Source organism: Ochotona princeps, chromosome 2 (genome assembly GCF_030435755.1).
Source record: "Ochotona princeps isolate mOchPri1 chromosome 2, mOchPri1.hap1, whole genome shotgun sequence".
In the NCBI taxonomy this organism is placed as follows: Eukaryota; Metazoa; Chordata; class Mammalia; order Lagomorpha; family Ochotonidae; genus Ochotona; species Ochotona princeps.
The window spans coordinates 106872585-106890488 of NC_080833.1; the positions used below are offsets into that span (position 1 = coordinate 106872585).

The 17904-nt window shown below is 43.7% G+C and overlaps 1 protein-coding gene across 1 annotated transcript; it reads right to left on the reverse strand.

The window, feature by feature from the left end:
• Positions 1-11835: 11835 nt before the first annotated feature.
• Positions 11836-14543, reverse strand: LELP1 (late cornified envelope like proline rich 1). Its single transcript, XM_004588920.3, has 2 exons — positions 14388-14543; positions 11836-12282 (listed from the first exon to the last, which is right to left on the reverse strand). The coding sequence occupies exons 1-2, from the start codon at positions 14534-14536 to the stop codon at positions 11949-11951; spliced, it is 483 nt and encodes a 160-aa protein (XP_004588977.2). The 5' UTR covers positions 14537-14543; the 3' UTR covers positions 11836-11948.
• Between the last annotated feature and the right edge of the window lie 3361 nt (positions 14544-17904).

Genomic DNA, 17904 nt, shown 5'->3' on the forward strand with positions numbered 1-17904 from the left:
GAGCAGAACAGTGGCCTTCCACAGACTGGGCAGCACATTGGGAGAGGGAGAGAGACAGAGAGAGACAGAGAAATGAGGCAGCAAAAATTTCTCCTTACCTGATCTTCAGCAAGACCCAGCAAAGGATGAGGATTGTAGAGTCCAGAAAGGTGGGGACTTTTATACAGTGCTTGGTCCAGCCTCCTGTAAGACTGACTGGCCACGTGGGCTGAGGTCCTAATTGTGGCCTCACCATAAACGAGCTTCCTCTGAAATCCCTGATGGTTTGAGTCACTGCTTGGGATGCCTGTTAAACAATTGGCATTTTGGCCTCTGGGTCTGCACTAGACCTCAACAGGGAGGAGTTCCTCTCAGATCTCTTTCATCAGGAGGCAGTAGGAAGAGAATGTTCATAAAATGTTATCTCAAGCTGCCAACCAGGTTGGGCTTTCTTTTCTGCCCACACTGGCTCAGGATGTGGTGAGAGATAAGATCCCCCTAGCTCATCTTGTCTCCTGCAACAGGAAGACTTGAGGCTGAAGACCTGGGGTCTGTCTGTATCAGGGGCTTGTGTGGCTTATTTTGGACTTTTCCAGTGGATGGCTCTTGGCTGAGCTTGGAACTTCACACTTCCAGATCCATGAGCAAGAGCCTCTCCTGTGGCACCAGGTCAATAAAGGATCTATCTTGTTTCTTGGAGGGAATGATTTTTTTTTCCTGCATGGAGATCTTGAAGGATAATGGAGTCATGTATTACTTCTATGTTTGAAGAAGGGTGAAGGGGAAGGTAGAGGCGGGATCAAGACAGACACTACCCGCTTCTTATCCTTGATTTATGACACTCTTCTCAAAGTGGAGTCACAGAGTCTTCACGGTGACCAAGAAAACAGGTTGGAGCAAGACAGGCTTGCTGGAAAATTTTTCTTAGGACGCAGATCAATAAAAGCTCTGGGATGAAAGGAATAGTTTCCGTTCCTCTGAGTTTTGGCTTGCACTGTCGCTTTCACTCTGTGTGCCACCCTTTTCTGTATGTTTTAATCCGAGCAGCCTCCAAAGCCACACTCATGCCAAGACTCTTTCCTTACTACTTCAAACCAGCAATGGAGTCACCCCTGCTTGTGAACTCCCAGAGTATTGTTTGCACTGCTTATGTGACATTCATTGTTTGCTAGTAGGAATTCCAGTTGTTTATGTATAAGATTTATGTGTAGGCTGATAAATTCCTGTAGGGAAAGGGCTGTGCCATGAGTATTGGGAAGTGGAAGACAACAGAAGAGACATGATTATGTTGGGGGTAAATGCATTGACAAAGGGATGAAGAAGGTAATGTGGGAGATATCTGAGAGCAGAGGAAAAATCCCATTTAACTGAAAATGGGAAAAGATTATGACAGCAGCATTCCATAGCCTCAAGTGGCAGCTTTTGTTGTGTAAGCTAATGTTGACCAGATCTCAGGAACTTTAAAAAGGATGCTGTTCTCCTTTATTCTTTTTTTTTTTTAAAGATTTATTTATTTTTATTGGAAAGTCAGATAGAGAGGATGAGAGACAGAGAGGAAGATCTTCCATCCGATGATTCACTTCCCAAGTGGCTGCAATGGCTGAAGCTGAGCCAATCCAAAGTCAGGAGCCAGGATCTTCTTCCATGTCTCCCACGCAGGTGCAGGGTCCCAAATCTTTGGGCCATCCTCAACTGCTTTCCCAGGCCACAATCAGGGGGCTAGATGGGAAGCAGGGCTGCTGGGATTGGAACCGGGGGCCGTATGGGATCCTGGGCGTGCAAGACGAGGACTTTAACCACTACACTGTTGCACCGGGCCTCTCCTTTATTCTTTGCAGCCAACTCCAAACTCTTACAGTCGCTTCCTAAGAGAGATAGTGACCAACGTTATAAATTACTTCAAATAGGTTTTGGATGCTTGACACTTGACTAGCTTTTAAAATGTGTTCTGGGGCCCGGTGCGCATGGGACCCTGCACCCGCGTGGGAGACCCGTAAGAGGCTCCTGGCTTCGGATTGACTCAGCTGTTGTGGCCGCGAGTGATCCATTGGAGGGAAGATCTTCCTCTTTGTCTCTCCTCTCTGTATATCTGCCTTTCCAATAAAAAAAAAAAATAAATCTTTAAAAGAAAAATAAAATGTGTTCTGGGTGTTCTGGGGAAGATCAGGCAGCACTTATAGTCCATCAGACTGGTGCACAAACAGCTGATGTGACACCATGGCACCCTGGTAGCCTGTCAAAGTCACATGCCTCCATAAAGAGGAATTTGAAATACTCAGGGGTGTATCTGAATATGCAGGGCTACATGGAAATATGAGAATGGTGATTAGGTATAGGATGGGGAGGCAAGGCTTTTTTGCACATTTTCTTTCTGTTATCCTTTTTTTCAATATCCTCTTTCCATTTTTCCTTCCTTGCCTCCTTTACCCTTTCTGGAGGAAGCCTGTTTATGAGATGAGAGCAATTCTCCAATGGACTAGAAAATAATAAATTCTCCATCAATGAGTTAATTAGTCTGTTCTTTCAGTCATTTATGGCCCTGAATTTAAGGGACTCCCATTATCGTAGCGCAGATGGGAAAAGGCAAGCTTCACTTCCCTGGAAGAAGGCTTCATTTACAGGTCTCAGGCAGAAAGTCATGGAAGGCTCCTAAAAGAGGCACCCATGCTATGTCTTACAGGGTGGTGGGAGTTACCCAAGTGGAAAAAAGTGGGCAAGGTGGCATTCCAGACTGAGCAAGGAAAGCTTTTGAAGCATAGAGACCCAAGTAACAGGACAATTCAGGAAAGGGATGGGTAAGGCATTGGGAGAAGAGACCTGCTTGGTTGAGATCTCTAGAGGCTTGCTGCACCATGATGTGACAAGCTGAGCTTGCTCATGCCTGTGGCTTTGGCTGGGCCCAAGACAGGCAAACGAATGTGCAGAGCAATGGAGAGGTGAGATCACGTTTTCATGGAAAAGGAGTGAACCTGGTCAGGTAGAAACTGGAGCTGGACTCCTCTCAAAGGATTTCTTGCTAATCACTAAATTGATCCATGTTAGTAGAACAATCTTGAAATTCACTCCAAATTCTTCTGTGGCAGGTAGCATAATGGCATCCCCAAGGTGCCCACATCCCAATCTGTAGAATCTATGAATATGTCAGGTTAATTGGACCAAGAGAATTAGGTGAGCAGATGGAAACTATATTGTTAATCAGATGACTATAAAATAAGAAGACTATCTTGTACTGTCTCAGAGGAGCCAATGTTATTACAAGGGTCCTGAAGAGGGAAAAAGAGGAAGGATGAGCATCCCCAGAGTCACATCATGTGCAAAAGACACTAGTGGCCACTGCTGACTTCTGTGGAGATGAATGGAAGCTATGGACCAGGAATGGGTGCATACTCTGGATGCTGGAAAAAGGCAAGAAAAATCCCTCCCACAATACCTCAAGAAAGAAAAGCAGCCTTGTTGGCTCTTGGACTTTGGTCCAGTGGTACATTGTCAGACATCTGACTTCCAGAGCAGCTCATATATTTCTGCTATTGTTGGCAGCTAAGGTTCGATTCCTTAGTTAAGGCAGCAATGGGAAACTAATACAATTTCCTAATGTCTGGAGCCCTTGGGAATTCTGCAGGAGGGGAGCCTCACATGAAGACTTGAAAGCTCATCTGAACATCCTGTAGTTAAGCAGATACCTATTTGTCATGTCAGCACTGGCAATCAAAGATTGGTTTTTGGCATAAGAGGCAATGAGATGAATGGAGTACGTTGAATTCAGGACCCTGTTAACATAGAGTTAACTCTATCACATAGAATTGATAAGATATTGGATAAATGACTTAGCCTCCCAGAACCACATTTTTTTTTGAGGAAGGAAAAGATTACTTCACAGATTTCTTGTGTGATGAGTAAGTATGTGACATTTAGGTTATTAAACTATTGATAGAACATTGGTGTAATCTGAGTCAATTCAGGATTCACTTCCTCCTGAATATTTCCTTGGTTGTTCCAATTTCTCTTTGCTCCTTGTCCATTACTCTGCTTCCCCACACTCAGTTTTTGACTTGTACTTTAACAATGTACTGTACTGAAGCCCAGGATACTTGGTCCCTTACGGGGTGTGTAAATCTGACCCTCTCTGGCCACAGCTTCCTGATCTTTGAAATAGGGAAATTAAGCATTCAAATGGGTCTATTCAAATTGTGACAATCTGAGATACTACATATATTATTGTGAACGATCAGCCCCAGGTATCAATGTGACTTTTTGAGTGTATAGATGCCTGTGTGTGTTGTGTGTGTGGGTTCTTCCTGCCTGATTTGGTTACAGTATACTTCCTGGAAGACTTTGTCTTCTGCCTTCCACGTGCAGTTGTGGCCTGGCTGGATGACTACAGGGCCTCATGTGACCTGACTTTTCCTAGAAGCAGAAGGAGAATGTTGGGGTCTGAGCCTGTAAAAAGCAACCTTTGTGGTCCAGTTTCTAGAACTGGAGCTTAGACAACTTTGGGGAAATTGTCCCACCCCACATCTCAAGATAAGATGACTCAGTAGTTTCTCTGACCAGTCCCAGCCCTCCAGCAAAATTGGAAATAATCTGATTCATGTCAACTGATATTTAAGATTTGAGACTTCTGAAACTGTCATTACTGGGAGCCAGGGTGTAATTAAATGGGGTCAGCAGAAGAGACTCGTGTTTGTGCAGGGTATTGTTTTTTCTTTCCCATTGCCATCACATAGCTATCTTCTTTGCTCACATCATAAAAGTCCCCAGACTCCTCAGATTCATTTGCTGCATATTATAGGGCAATGGCTCTGATAAAGCTGAATGCTACAAAACATGGCTTATCCACTTCCTGGTGGGCAGGTGCCTCTGAAGCATTCACTGAGCTTGTGAATTCCTGGAGGAGGGGTGTCCATCTTCTCTCTTCCCTCCAGAGTCTGAATCAGATGTGTAGGAGGAGTCTCAGGGCCAAAAGGGACACGGGAGTCTGTCTGATTCTACCTCCTCATTTTAGCCTGCACATGCTTCAAACAGGAGGTACAGAACTATTTATTGGTTACATTCTTTTAGATGATGAAATTGAGGCAAGACAGTATCAAAGGCCTTGTTCAAAGTCACATGGTGGGCCCATGTCTAGTCAATGGTGCATGTGAATGAATGCTCAGGAGATCACTGCATTGGGGCTCTTCATAAACTTCAGGAAGACAACAAAGATACAGAGCAGCCAGTGGTTTCTAGTGTTTGGAATCATGAGAAATATATGTCGAGAGAGACACATATAATATATATATATATATGTGTATATATATATATATATATATATATATATATATGTATATATATATATATATTTGCTATATGTCAGGGAGATTGGGTTAAAGGCCACTAAACACAGACAATGGTGGAAATGATGTTCCCAAATGATATAGGTTCACTTTAGGTTTTCAGCTTTTTTCTGTGTTAGTCTGACTGTGGCGTATTTTGGACTAGACCTACCAGGCAGCTCACTGTGATTTTGTCATTCCCCTCTCTGAGCATGATGATGTCGAAGGTAAATCAAGTTACACATCCAGCTCTGGTATCCAGTGAGACCGAAGTCCCATGGTTCCTACTATGGGTCCAACTTGTCAATGGGGCTAAGGGGAAGGTCCCTAACTCTACCTGCCATTAAAGATATTTTTCATCATATTCTGGAACACTTCTGATTCCCCGTGTTTCCAATAGCAAATGGAAAGAAGAAGCTCTTGTTCCATTGGGTTGTGTATGACTCCTCCTGTTGAACTGAGTACTTGAGTCTTATTGCCTTCCTGGCTTCCTGAGCTCAGTGCTCCTTGTCATGGGCTTGACATAGATATCCTACCTCATCACCCCTCTCTCATCCCTTAGGGAGATTTTAACATTAGTTTATTTGAGAGAGAGTGTGGGAAAGAGAGAGGGAAAGAACACTGTCATCCAATGGCTGCCTCTCCAAATGCCTACAGAGAGGTGGGGGCCAAAGCTGAGATCAGGGAATCCAGTCCAGGTTTCACATTTGTATATTGAGCCATTCACCACAATCTCTGAGTGTCTGAATTAGCAGGAGAGCTGGGATCAAGTGCTGAAACTGGATATGGATCCCAGGTGCTCTGGTATGGGCTATAGGCATTTCAATCTGTGTCTTTAGTGCAACAATCTCCACTCTTAGTGAGCATTTCTTTCTTGTTCTTTAGGTGAAGACACACAGGCTCTTCTCCCATCAAAGCTAACAACTTGGCTAGGCTTCAGTGTTTCCTAGTGGAAAGTTAACTTTGAACCCATGTCTGCCAGGCATCAAGCACCTTCTCCATGCCATACAGCCTTCCAAGGTGGGAAACCTATTTGGAGGCAGGCTCTACCTTCCTGGTGAAGGTAGGGTGAAGGCTGGCAGGGTCTTTGTCTTGTGGCCTTTGAGAAAATGGCTATGGATAAGATTGTGTTCAAGGCCAGGGCTGCCTCTCTCAGTCCCCGGCCTCCTGTATTTAGCTCCTCCCCGCTTTGCCCACTACTCAATTCTGGAGATGATTCCATGCTGTGAGCTGAAGAAGCACAATTGTCAAGCAATTGTTCAGAGCAAACTTTTCTTCTTTGGAAAAATGCCTTCAAAGCCACCAGGCTCTCATTCGCTGTCACATATCTGCTGTGTGTGCCTGTCCATCTCATAGTTTATGGGTCAGTGGGAAAAGTCAATTTGTAGATAACTGATCAGAGTATGGCATGAAAAGTATTGCAGGACAGAAAGGCATGGCTGTTGTAGACCACAAAAAGGAGCATCAAGCTGGCCTGAGGTGGCAGGACGGGAGGCTTCTCTGAGCAGGTGACTTCATGTTGAGTTAAAAGATGAAGACGTTTCTAGGTGCTGTATGTGAAAGACTCCAATGGCTGAAAAATAATGGACAACAGACTCTCTGATTTGTGCCATTTTCTCCTAGGAGAAAATGGGAAAGTGCTGAGGAAAGGCTCTGAAAGTTTTCAAACAAGAAATCACTGTGTTTCTATGTAACTGCTACCAAGACTTCACTGGGTGACTTCAGTGGAGTCTGGGGGAAGGTGAGCTTTGAAAGTTAACTGGTTTGTGTGGTGTAGGTGAAGGGGATGAGGGTGTAGGGACACTGAGTCTGAGTAGGATTTTCTCTGAGCCTGGAAGAGCCAAGATTTGAGAAATGAGATGTCTGAGGATTCATGCACCTGGAAGTCCAGTGCAGGTGGAAATATCACAAAACATGTTTTACAAGCAGTTTGCAGCTTGGGATCTCTACGTGTTTGGCAAATGACTTAGAGTATTGACTGAGCATCTACAACTGTGATCCAGGAGTGGTTATGTGATATTACCAGTGAAGCCTTCAGCATGTGCCTGGGCTGGGATTTTGGGTTGAGTGGAAGCAGGACAGCAGGCACTGGGCAGGTTTGGGAACTGGTTGCTTCTTGCCATCTCGTGCCATTCACATATGGAAGTGGCAGATACCAGAGAATGGTTTCTGTTTTCTTTCAGTTTCAAAGTAAGATTTTCTTGGGATTGTGGACCCAGCTCTTTTGAATGTGGCTCCCCTTCCAGCCTGTAGGCCCCAGCTGGCTTTATTTGCAAGGACCCATTTCAAGCCCAGCAGTATTCTGCCTGCTTGTTAAGCACGAGGCAAGGAGATCTTGGTTGAATCTTCTTTTGCGTCCCCTTACCCCCAAAACTGGCTCCTCAGAATGGTCCTGGCATGACAGGAGAGGGCTGTTATCTGCCCTAGCTTATTATCTGTGAACCATCACGCCTGGCGCTGCTCAGGTCTGGTGGTGCTGCTTTTCGGGTGTTTCTTATTTATACAGCCCTCTGCTGTTTGACGCAGAGCCCTGGCAACCGCCGCTGGGGCTGGGAATAATTACCGCATTCTTGGGGGATATGGCACTCTTATCATGTTTCAGCCATCTTTCCTTCAGTGCCTTTGATCCAGCTCTTTGCTGGGAGAGTAGCCATTAGAAGATGTGTATCTTTAGTTTCATTTACACGAGAGAATAAGAGCTAACCAGGCAATGGATGGCTTTAATTTCTCAGAGTTGGCCCTTTGCCACTCTATGACCAGAGTTCTCAGAGTCGTCTGGGAAGGTGCAGCTGCTAGTCATAGTCCCATGGAGCACCTGGAAGCCTGGGGCTGATGTCCCATGTCTGGAAGTCTCGCAGTGAGGTGCCTTCCGGAGTGGCACATCCCTAGGACATTCTTCCTTCCTTTTGTGCCAAGATTTTGGAGGTCTCTGACATCTCTATGATTATTTCCTGATTTGTTAATGACCTCATATTACTTTTCTTCATCATTTAAGAACATGTTAGTGAATATTCAGAAACCAGTAAAATAAAAGTTCACTAGTTCACTTGTTTCTCTTGAAATAATGAGAATGTTCATAAGCATATTTTGATTGAAGAGAATCACTTTATGGTGTGCAGACACTGGGAGCCTTTTTTCTCTTTAAGACATTTGAATGACAATAGAGCATTCTATTGGTAGGTCCACGATTTTAAAGGTAAAGTTCATGGGACATTTACACACTTGAGAATCTATTTGGATATCTTCACCTATCCCATTTTGCAATTATTTTTCTTCATTTAATTCTATGAGGCGGAACCACTGGGCCAAAGGGTTGTTTTATGCTTTTGATTCATATTCCCATATTTACTAAATTTCTGTCAAAAAATCCCTGATATTGACACTGTCACCAGCAATGGCACCCTCTTTAGCATTGAAATTCTGTGATTTGTTATTCCAAAGTGATTTAATAAAGGAGAGAGGCTGTGACATTACTGTTCTATCATCCCATCCCTTCACTTCCTGTTTTCTGTTTCTTCTTTTTGATTTCCTAAGATGTGGGAGGGTTTTCCACATGTTATAGACAACCCCTCCAATGCAACATAGCCTAGAGTTTCAAAGATTCCTGATGTCCACTAGGTGCGTTTCTATAGATTCGAGAACACAGGCACCTCAGGGCCAGGCTTTTGTCCTTGCCAGGACCCTGAAGTCCCAAGGCCTCCTCATGTGAGACATTGCAGGTTTCACATCTAGGAACAGAGCAGGCGGCAGACATCTGAAGGGCCTTGTTTAGCTCAAGTGATTTAGAAGTCTGTTTTCTAAGCTGATTATTAAATCTGGTAAGATTCTCCCAGCACATTCTGAACTCTGTACTTGCTGTACTCTCTGCTGTCCTGAGCAACCTTCCAAACCTAGAATGTCAACAGAGCTATCTACGTGCCAAATTCTATGAGAGCCACCCCAGAGGTGTTGTCTGTCACTTCTGTCCAGGACAGCAGAGAATCCACACCACCCTAGATGTGTCCTCTCGCTATCGCCTCTAACCAGGACAACAGAGAATCAATACCACCCAGATGTGTTCTCTGGCTGTTGCCTGTAACCAGGACATCAGAGAATCCACACTACCTTGATGTGTCCTGTTGCTATCGCCTCTAACCAGAACAGCAGAGAAGCCACAACCTGTTTTCACTTAGTCACTGTCAAAGTTGGCTTCGTGTGGCAAACTTGGCCACAGGGTAGGCAATCAGACCTTTTCCTGGAGATACTGGAGTTGCCTGTGTCCTTCAGGTCAGCAAACGGTGTTAGGTTGATCAAGGTCTTTACCTCTGGAGAGGGAGCCAAGAGATGTGGAGGAGACTAAAATGCTGGGTGTGTCTGCATGTCTAGCCTTCAAGTCCTGGTTGTTACAGTTCTCTCTTTAGTTTTATACCCCATCCCAATATCGGTCTCCCTACATATTCCCTTTTTGTGTTCTAAATTAGTTTGATGTTGATTCTCTCTCGCTGTTTATAAATAACCCACACAGACATTTCAGGTCTGAATGTTTTTCCTGGTGATTCTTAATTGGTGTCTTCTACTTATTTTATATTTAAAATTTTACTCCTGAAATATAGAGGTATGTGAAATTTCAAAAATACAGGTCCAATGTACTCCTTACTGGAGTTCTTTTAACAGGACTTTCTATGTAACGAATGTTCAAATGCAAAAATAAATCCTGAAGCTATTTTTACTAGAGTGAAATGGGAAATGCTGAAAGACATTGGTCGAGGTAAAGACTTCTTGGGGGAGATCCCCAAAACACAGGCAATAAGAGCAAAAATAGACAAATGAAATTACATAAGGCTGAAAAGCTTCTGCACAACCAGAGAAATAAATAAACTGGACAGCTAACAGAATGGGAGAAAATATTTGCAAGCTATGCAAATATATGCAAATACAAAGGATTAATATCCAGAAAAAATGAGGAACTCAAGAACACAGCAACAAAATAGGCAAATCAGTTAAGAGGTGGGTAAGGATATGAACAGACATTTTTCAAAGAAATACAAATGGCGAGCAGATGAGAAAACATACTGTGGAGCACTAGACGTCAGGAAACTGCAAATAAAGACCCAATGAAGGTTTACCTCATTCCACTTAGAGTGGTTATTATGTGAAAATGAAAACCTAACCAATGCTGGAGAGGCTATGGAGAAAAGAGTATCTTAATACACTGTTAGTGAGAGAGCAAATCGGTACAATCATCACGGAAGACAGCATGGAGAGTCCTCAGAACACAAAAATGGATTTATCATATGACCCAGTTATCCCCTTCCAGGGAATATACCCAAAAGAAGTGAAATCAGCCTATGAAAGAATTACCAGCACTCCCACGTTTATAGCTGCTTAACCCTCAATAGCAAACATAGGAAACCAACCTAGATGTCCGTCAATTTACGACTAGATGAAGGAAATGTTGTATATATACATGTTGAAACATTACTCAGCCATATACAACAGCAAAATCCTATCTTTGGCAACAAAATGATAGATTTTGTTAAATGAAATAAAGCAGACCCAGAAAGATAAATATAATAAGTTATCTCTGATGTGTGAAAGTTATATGTAAAGAATATTAAAATTTGTGTGGCTGTCATATCATTTGGTAAACAGCTGCAAATACTGAATGATCAATATCACGAATCCCTAATCTTGTGATATTGTTTTCAAGAAAAAAGTAGTATATATGTTTATGTATGCATATAAAATGTCTAACTATGAAGTAAAAGTGGTAAGGTTAAAAACTTACATTTTAAAATGAAAAATAAGCTTAAAATGACATTGTTGTAATCCAATTCTTCCTTATGTGTCTACAGCTGTGCATTTGAACTTGGCTGTGCTCAGGAGCTTACAGTCTAATGAAGAAGAGAAACCTGGAGCCCTTAAGTTCAAGCACCTTGAGTGTTACACTTGGGCAGGTGTAGGATTCTTCCTGCACCTAGCCTTCACTGTGTCTCAAGGAACTGGATACTTTCTATTTGGTAACTTTATAAGCCTCACAAACATGTTGCAACAGTGCCATTAGCATCATCATTCCTTTTGCAGAGGGAAGAAAGAGGCATAGGCCACAGTGTTGCATAAGGCCAGAGTGTTAGGGAAGCAGATCTAGAGTTTAAATTCAAGCAGCCTGTATGCAGGACCTTTCCATCTAAGACCTGCCTGATGACACAACAAGGGTCAAAGAATGTCTCCCTGAACCTTTTCCTGGGCCTTTTGGTGATGCCCCACTCCTCCTCTACCCTCATGCTCTATCCCCCTTGTTTTCTGGGATTAGACACCTTAATAGTTGTGTCCATATTTGTGATTCTCTGGGGCTTTGCTCTATCAGATGCCAATGTTTCCTTGGCATTCCCTTCAGAAAAACCACACCTTCTGGACAGCAGGTGAGGGCACAGCAGAAGCCAGTCCTCAAAGGTCGCTAACATTGTAGGGCTGGGGCTCTTTGCTCACTCCCCAAAGCTTGCTTCTTTGACTCAGTGCTGTAAAACAGAAGTATAATAAATCAAGACCTGCCACAACACCATAATTCTTGCACAGCAGAGGAACACGTTTACTTGTCAGTTCATGGTTTCACTTCCAGTCTCATGGTTACATGGTGGAGAGGCTGGTGGCAGCAGGTGGAAAGGTGTCCATGGTACATCATTCTGGGGGTGGGCATGGAGGAGGGCAAGGAGGTGGGCATTTGGGAGGACAAGGCTTAGGGCAGGGCTTGGGAGGGCATGGTGGGGGACATGGAGGAGGGCATGTCACAGGGCACACAGGGCAGGGTGGGGGGCATGGTGGACACTTCGGTGGTGGTGAACATTTCGGTGGTGGGCACTTGTCAGAGCAGCGTTGCAGTAGCTTTTTTAGGCAGCTGGGCTGGCATTTGGTATCACACCTTTGCTCACACCTGGGGTCACAGGTCTTGGGTTCCATCTTGGGTTCATTTGCTTTATTCTTATCATCACTCGACATTGTTGATTGTCTAGTCCTATAAAGAAGCACAAGATGGGTTGTGGGTAGCTGGGGATTTGTAGGGCCTCTTTGTCCCACCTGCTTTCCAACTGTGTTCTTTTTAAAAAGTTATTATTTTTTTAATTTTAGATGATGTTTACATAGTTGATCTGGGTGGGACGTATCCAGGTTTAGGGAGAAGTGGGTGTGGTTGGTGTTTCCAAGCTTTCTATTTCCTCTTTCCAATTCTGGGGGGAGGGGAGGTAAGGGGATAGGCCATACCCAGCCTCCCTGCCATCCCAATACCCAAGGACAGGGAAAGGCCACCCCATATTAACCCAGGGTCACAATGGCGCATGTTCTGAATCTGCCCAGGTGGATGCGATAGTTCAAAATTTTGTCGATCTCGCTGATTGATGGATGAGGAATCCGTTCAAATGTCCATTGGCTGACACCATCAAGCTTAAAGTCTCCAATAACCCAGATATTTGCTGCCATTGTTTGCCTGGGGTAGTTGTCCATATGTTCTGTTCTCCATTCTCTGCTATGGTACCAGATGTCCTCTGCAAGCTCCAATCACCTACCTTGTCCTCCGTGTGCACCAGGGTCTGCCATCTAGCACTCCAGCCTCCACACTGTAGAGGACCAGTTCTCCTAGGTGGGCTCATGGATCTGAGCCAGGTGACCTGGGCTATGCCGGGCCCCTCCACCCCTGGGGGTCAGATATCCAGTAACCACCTTGCAGGCAGGTCCATGTCTCCGGGTCATGCCATCTGGGACTTGCTGATGTGCCTGGGCTCTAGCCTGCTTCGTTCTAGGATTGTCTGTCATGCATTTACAATAGTATGTCTCAATCTCCCCACCCTTAATCTGCTTTTGGTTCACTTCTTCTTGTTTCTATTCTGTAGACTTTAGCAAGAATTCTTAACTTGGAGTCTTGGGATGGTCTTGAATGTAAGAATTGTGTTAAACACAGTTGCCATTTTTCTGTAACCTAGTACATTTCAAAACACTCTTTCAAGGTCCCTGTGAGGTCACTTCTCCATTCACTGGAAAATAACTGGGAAGTATATGAGGAGACTTCAGAACACTAAGACACTTCTTCAACCTTACATCTTATCTAAGCAACCCCTTACCACAACCCTAATCTTGGGAATTGCTTTATTCATGCCAGAATTGGAGAGATATCAGAATCTTCACTGTATGATAGAGCTCCCATGGAATACTCTCAAATATTCACCTTCATTTATCTTGAAGCTCTGTTATTAAGATTTTTTCTTCAGCAATTGACCTTTGATTTTGATTATATAGTTTATATTTCATTTAACATTATTAACTCCTTGGGCCTAGTGCAATAACATAGTGGCTAAATCCTCGCCTTGTAGATGCTGGGATCCCACACAAACACCGGTTCATTTCCTGGATGCTCCACTTCCCATCCAGCTCCCTGCTTCTGGCCTGGGAGAGCAGTGGAAGATGGCCCAGAGCAGGGAGGATGGACCCCTCACAATCCCTGCCAGGTGATACAGGCAAGGGAAGACATCAGGAAGAGGTGAATTGAGAAATTCTAACTTCTCAGAACATGTGAATGTCAGAGCCTCAAAATGTAGCTTTTGGAAGGGAAAGCTGTTTTCCCTCTTTTGAATTTTGCCCTGAGCTAAATCGTGTTCTGCGGACAGTTTAACTCCTGGATATGGACATGGCTTTTCACTCAGTACTTCAAGTTGGATCTGACTGACATGCCATCAATTGCCTTGAATAACCTAAAATCACAATGCCATCTATTTTTTTTTTATCTTAATGTTTTTTATTTTAATATTGCTAACTTTTTTAAAAAAAGATTAATTACATTGTATTATGTGACACAGTTTCATAGGCTCGGGATTCCTCCAACGTCTAATTTAATTTTAAATCTAGAATGGCTTTCCAGGGGAGGCAGATCCTTAAGCTGAAATCTATCATTGTTAAGAATCTCTATTCCCAGCAGGTGAAGTGCATCCCAGACCTTGCTAATGAAAATGATATAAACTCTTTCTTCACCTAACTGTGTTAGCCCTTCTCAGTGCCTGTGGTGTTGCAGGTCACTTCTGGGGCAGGTGGAGTAGATATGTGGCCATTTCCAGCTGTCCAAGTATAACTCACCCCTTTTTGCTGCTAGTCAGCTTGACAAGTGGTCGAGTAAGGCTGGTGGTGTGGCTGTGCTTGGGAAGGTGGATTCTCCCTCTGGTTCCTTTGTGCTGCTCTGAAGGAGCTGAGGGTGGGGCAGGGGGGAGTAGCACTTGTGACATCATCGGGGCATCATGGAGGAGCAATTGTTGGGTGGCTCCGGAACTCCCAGCTCCACTCGAGCCCTTGGTATGAGAATAGAATGAGCTACCCTCTCAGTTGTCCCATCTGTTCCCTGGGTCTTACAAAATGACATTGTCTGTGGGGAAGGATGCAGAGCTGGGAGGACAGGAGGCTCATGGTAACTCAGAATAGAAAAGCAGTTTGGTGGTCCACATCTGTTCTCCATTTCTTTCCCAGATTCCAGGAATCTCCACCTTTTGGGGAATGTGCCCCTGAGTTGGTTATTAGCTATTTTGGTTTCTTTAGACTTGTGTCTTACCTAAGCCCCAAATCCCCTCTTTCCTATTTTTTCTTATAGCAGATTCTCAAATTTTCTTTTACCACCCCACATTTCCTGGTCTAAGTGCATAGATTATATTAGCCCCTTTCTTCAATGTCCTGAACAGCTCTGTAATTCTACCTGTCCCCTTCCCCGCCCCACTCAAAAGAAAATATCACTAAATAAATTAAATAAATATCACTAAATAAATATCACAAAATAAAATATCCTCTGTGGTAAAGGAATCAGTCTCATGCTCCTGACGGCCACTGGCCAGATCCCATCTTGGAGCAGGTGTCATCTCTTGGTTTCTTCTTTATCAAGGGTCTGACCAACAGGCCTTTGTGTCAAATAGGGATGTGTCTGGATGGTAATGGATGGTCTGGTTGGGACAGATGACTGTCCCAAGTGGGGCTCAGATATGGTGCCTGAGCTAAAGTCTAGAAGAAATCACCTACCCACATGAGTCACAGAAGACTTTTGATTAGAACTATTGATACTGTTACCAAAAGCTCAGTTCCTATCCCAGTGCCAAATCAGAAATAACAAGGACCAGATTTGAGGGTAAATGAAAGATAATTTAATCTATCAATATATGAAGGGGTAGTCTCAAGAACTCCCACCCTCCTTAGGAGGATGACCTGGATTTTTTAAAGAGGCTGGAAAAGAAGTCATGTTGCCAAAGTCAGGGGTTGAAGTTGGCTGCAGTGTTAACATGCAAAATGTTGTGCGAAGAGATTTCAGAGTTTTGTCATTTAGGATGAAGGCCATCAGTCAGGAGCCCATGCTTACTGTTCACTTAGTTATTTGTTCCCCTTTGCATCTGTTACAGTGAAATCAAACCTCTACCTAGCCTGGCCTGTGAGGGCCAGATTACTCTGCAATTTCAGCTGGCTTCCTCAAGGTTAGTTTCTGGGAATTCACAAGCAAGCATCATTTCCCTGTTTGAACAGACACTTTAGCTAATCATGAGCTCAGTAATTTGCTTCTGTTTATAAGAATATGAATATACAACAAAGTATATTTGGTCCAGTTGCAGTTACCGAGCTAGGTGTTAGGCGTCATAGTGAAGATGCCAGTTAGGGTGCACATATCCCGTTTCAGAGGGCCTGGCTTTGAATCCTGGATCTATTTCTGATTCTAGCTTTCTCCAATGCACACCGTGAAGAGAGGCAGGAGGTGATGGTTCAGGTGCTTGGGTTTCTGCCACTTCTCTGAGTTCTATCCTGGCTTCAGCTTGGTCAACTCAGGCTGCGGCAGGCGTGTGGGGAGTGAATCAGTAGATGAAGGCTCTTTTCTGTTTGTCGTTTCTTTTTTTCTGTTTCTTTGGCTTTAAAATAAGATAAACCAACAAGTAATTCAAAAGTTGCGATATGATCATATCTTGGATATTGGAATGCTGACGGTAGGGTATGAGGTAGATTGGGAGTTAGGATGGTGGAATGAAAGTGAAATCAGAACATTTCAAACAAATTATAAGCAATCTCCAAGTCTGATACATATGCTCAGACAGGCAAATTTTTGAAACTTGGTTACAGACTCTTTAGACAATTAAAAAGAAAAATGAAGATAAATGCCATTTTTCAAGATGGCAATGCCACCATGAATGGTGGGTCAACAGGAGAACAGGTTTGTACAGGGGAAAAGGGTTTAAGTTTGAATAAGCTGCATGTGACTGCAGGGAAATATGTTTGAGTGCTTCGTGCCTTTGGCCCTTCTGCCACCACACAGACCTTAGAGCTTGAGCTCATGTCAGTGATACAAGTGTTTACGGAGAGGATGAACATGACTGGTCCTGAGAGAGGGTTGGGAGAGAGAAAAGGAAATGAACTAGATGGGATGGAGAATCCCAAGATAGGATTTACTTATATGCACAAAGATTATTACTTACTTGTATAATCAAAATCCCAATGAACCTGAACGAAGAGAGGAGGAGTGGCTACAGTGTAGTCACATCCTAATGTGTTGGTGTTAGAACCATTGTCTGGTACAGCATTTTATTTGAACGGTTTGTTTATTTATGTATGTATTTGAAATACAGAGTTGCAGAGAGGAAGAGAGAGAGAGAGAGATAGGTAGAGAATCTTCCATCCACTGATTCACTCCTGCGATAGCCAGGGTTGGGCCAAGCCAGGATCCAGGATCCAGGAGCCACCAGCTAGGAGTTTAATCTGGCAGTGGCCACCAGCTAGGAGTTTAGTCTGGCAGTGGCTCAAACACCTGGACCATCCTCTGCTGGTATGGAGCTGGATCGAAAGTGGAGCAGCTGAAACTTGAATTGTTGCCCATGTGAGATGCTGATACTGAAGGGGGTAGCTTTATCTCCTAGGTCACAATGCCAACACTCTTCTCTGTAGTTTCATTCATGAATTTTGTTTTTCTCAATCTGTTGAAAAACGTCTCCCACAGCCATATCAGGATAGCCAGCTCCACCTGCTGTTCAGCTCTGGACTAGAGCTACCAGTCTGGAAATGAAGAAGGCAGTCATATGGAAAATCAACAATGTAGTGGTTTCTGTGGGCTAACTAGCATCTTTCCTTTCTTCCCTTTATTTCTTGTTCAGGAAGTTCCCATGTATGAATGTAGATCATTTGGTGGGATTCCAAAGGAGTGAGCTTGTCCATCATCTTTTTAGTCTTTAATGTCTCCGCTGTGAAGGTCAGCAGTCCTGGCACTGTTGCCTGTAGTATCCCAGCTGTCAATCTCACCCAGGGTTTAGGGTTTGGTTGGCAGCAGGCTAGCAGCAAAACAATATTGAGATGAAATGCAGATCAGTTTTCTTAGGGAGCTAGGCCAGAAGGAGAAGGCTGGGAGGAAAGATGAGTGAGTTTGGAAGACCTGGGTAGATTAGGGACTAAAAGGGAGAACCCTAGAATCAGATTCCTAGGTTCAAATCACACGTTTAGCCTTTACCTACCAAATGACCCCTTGTAATTTACTTAACCATTCTGTCAATTGCCTTATGTATAAAATAATAGAATAGCAGTTTTTTTAGGCTGGTATATAGCATACGTTGAGTGCTGATAACCTGTCACACTCATTTTCAAATAC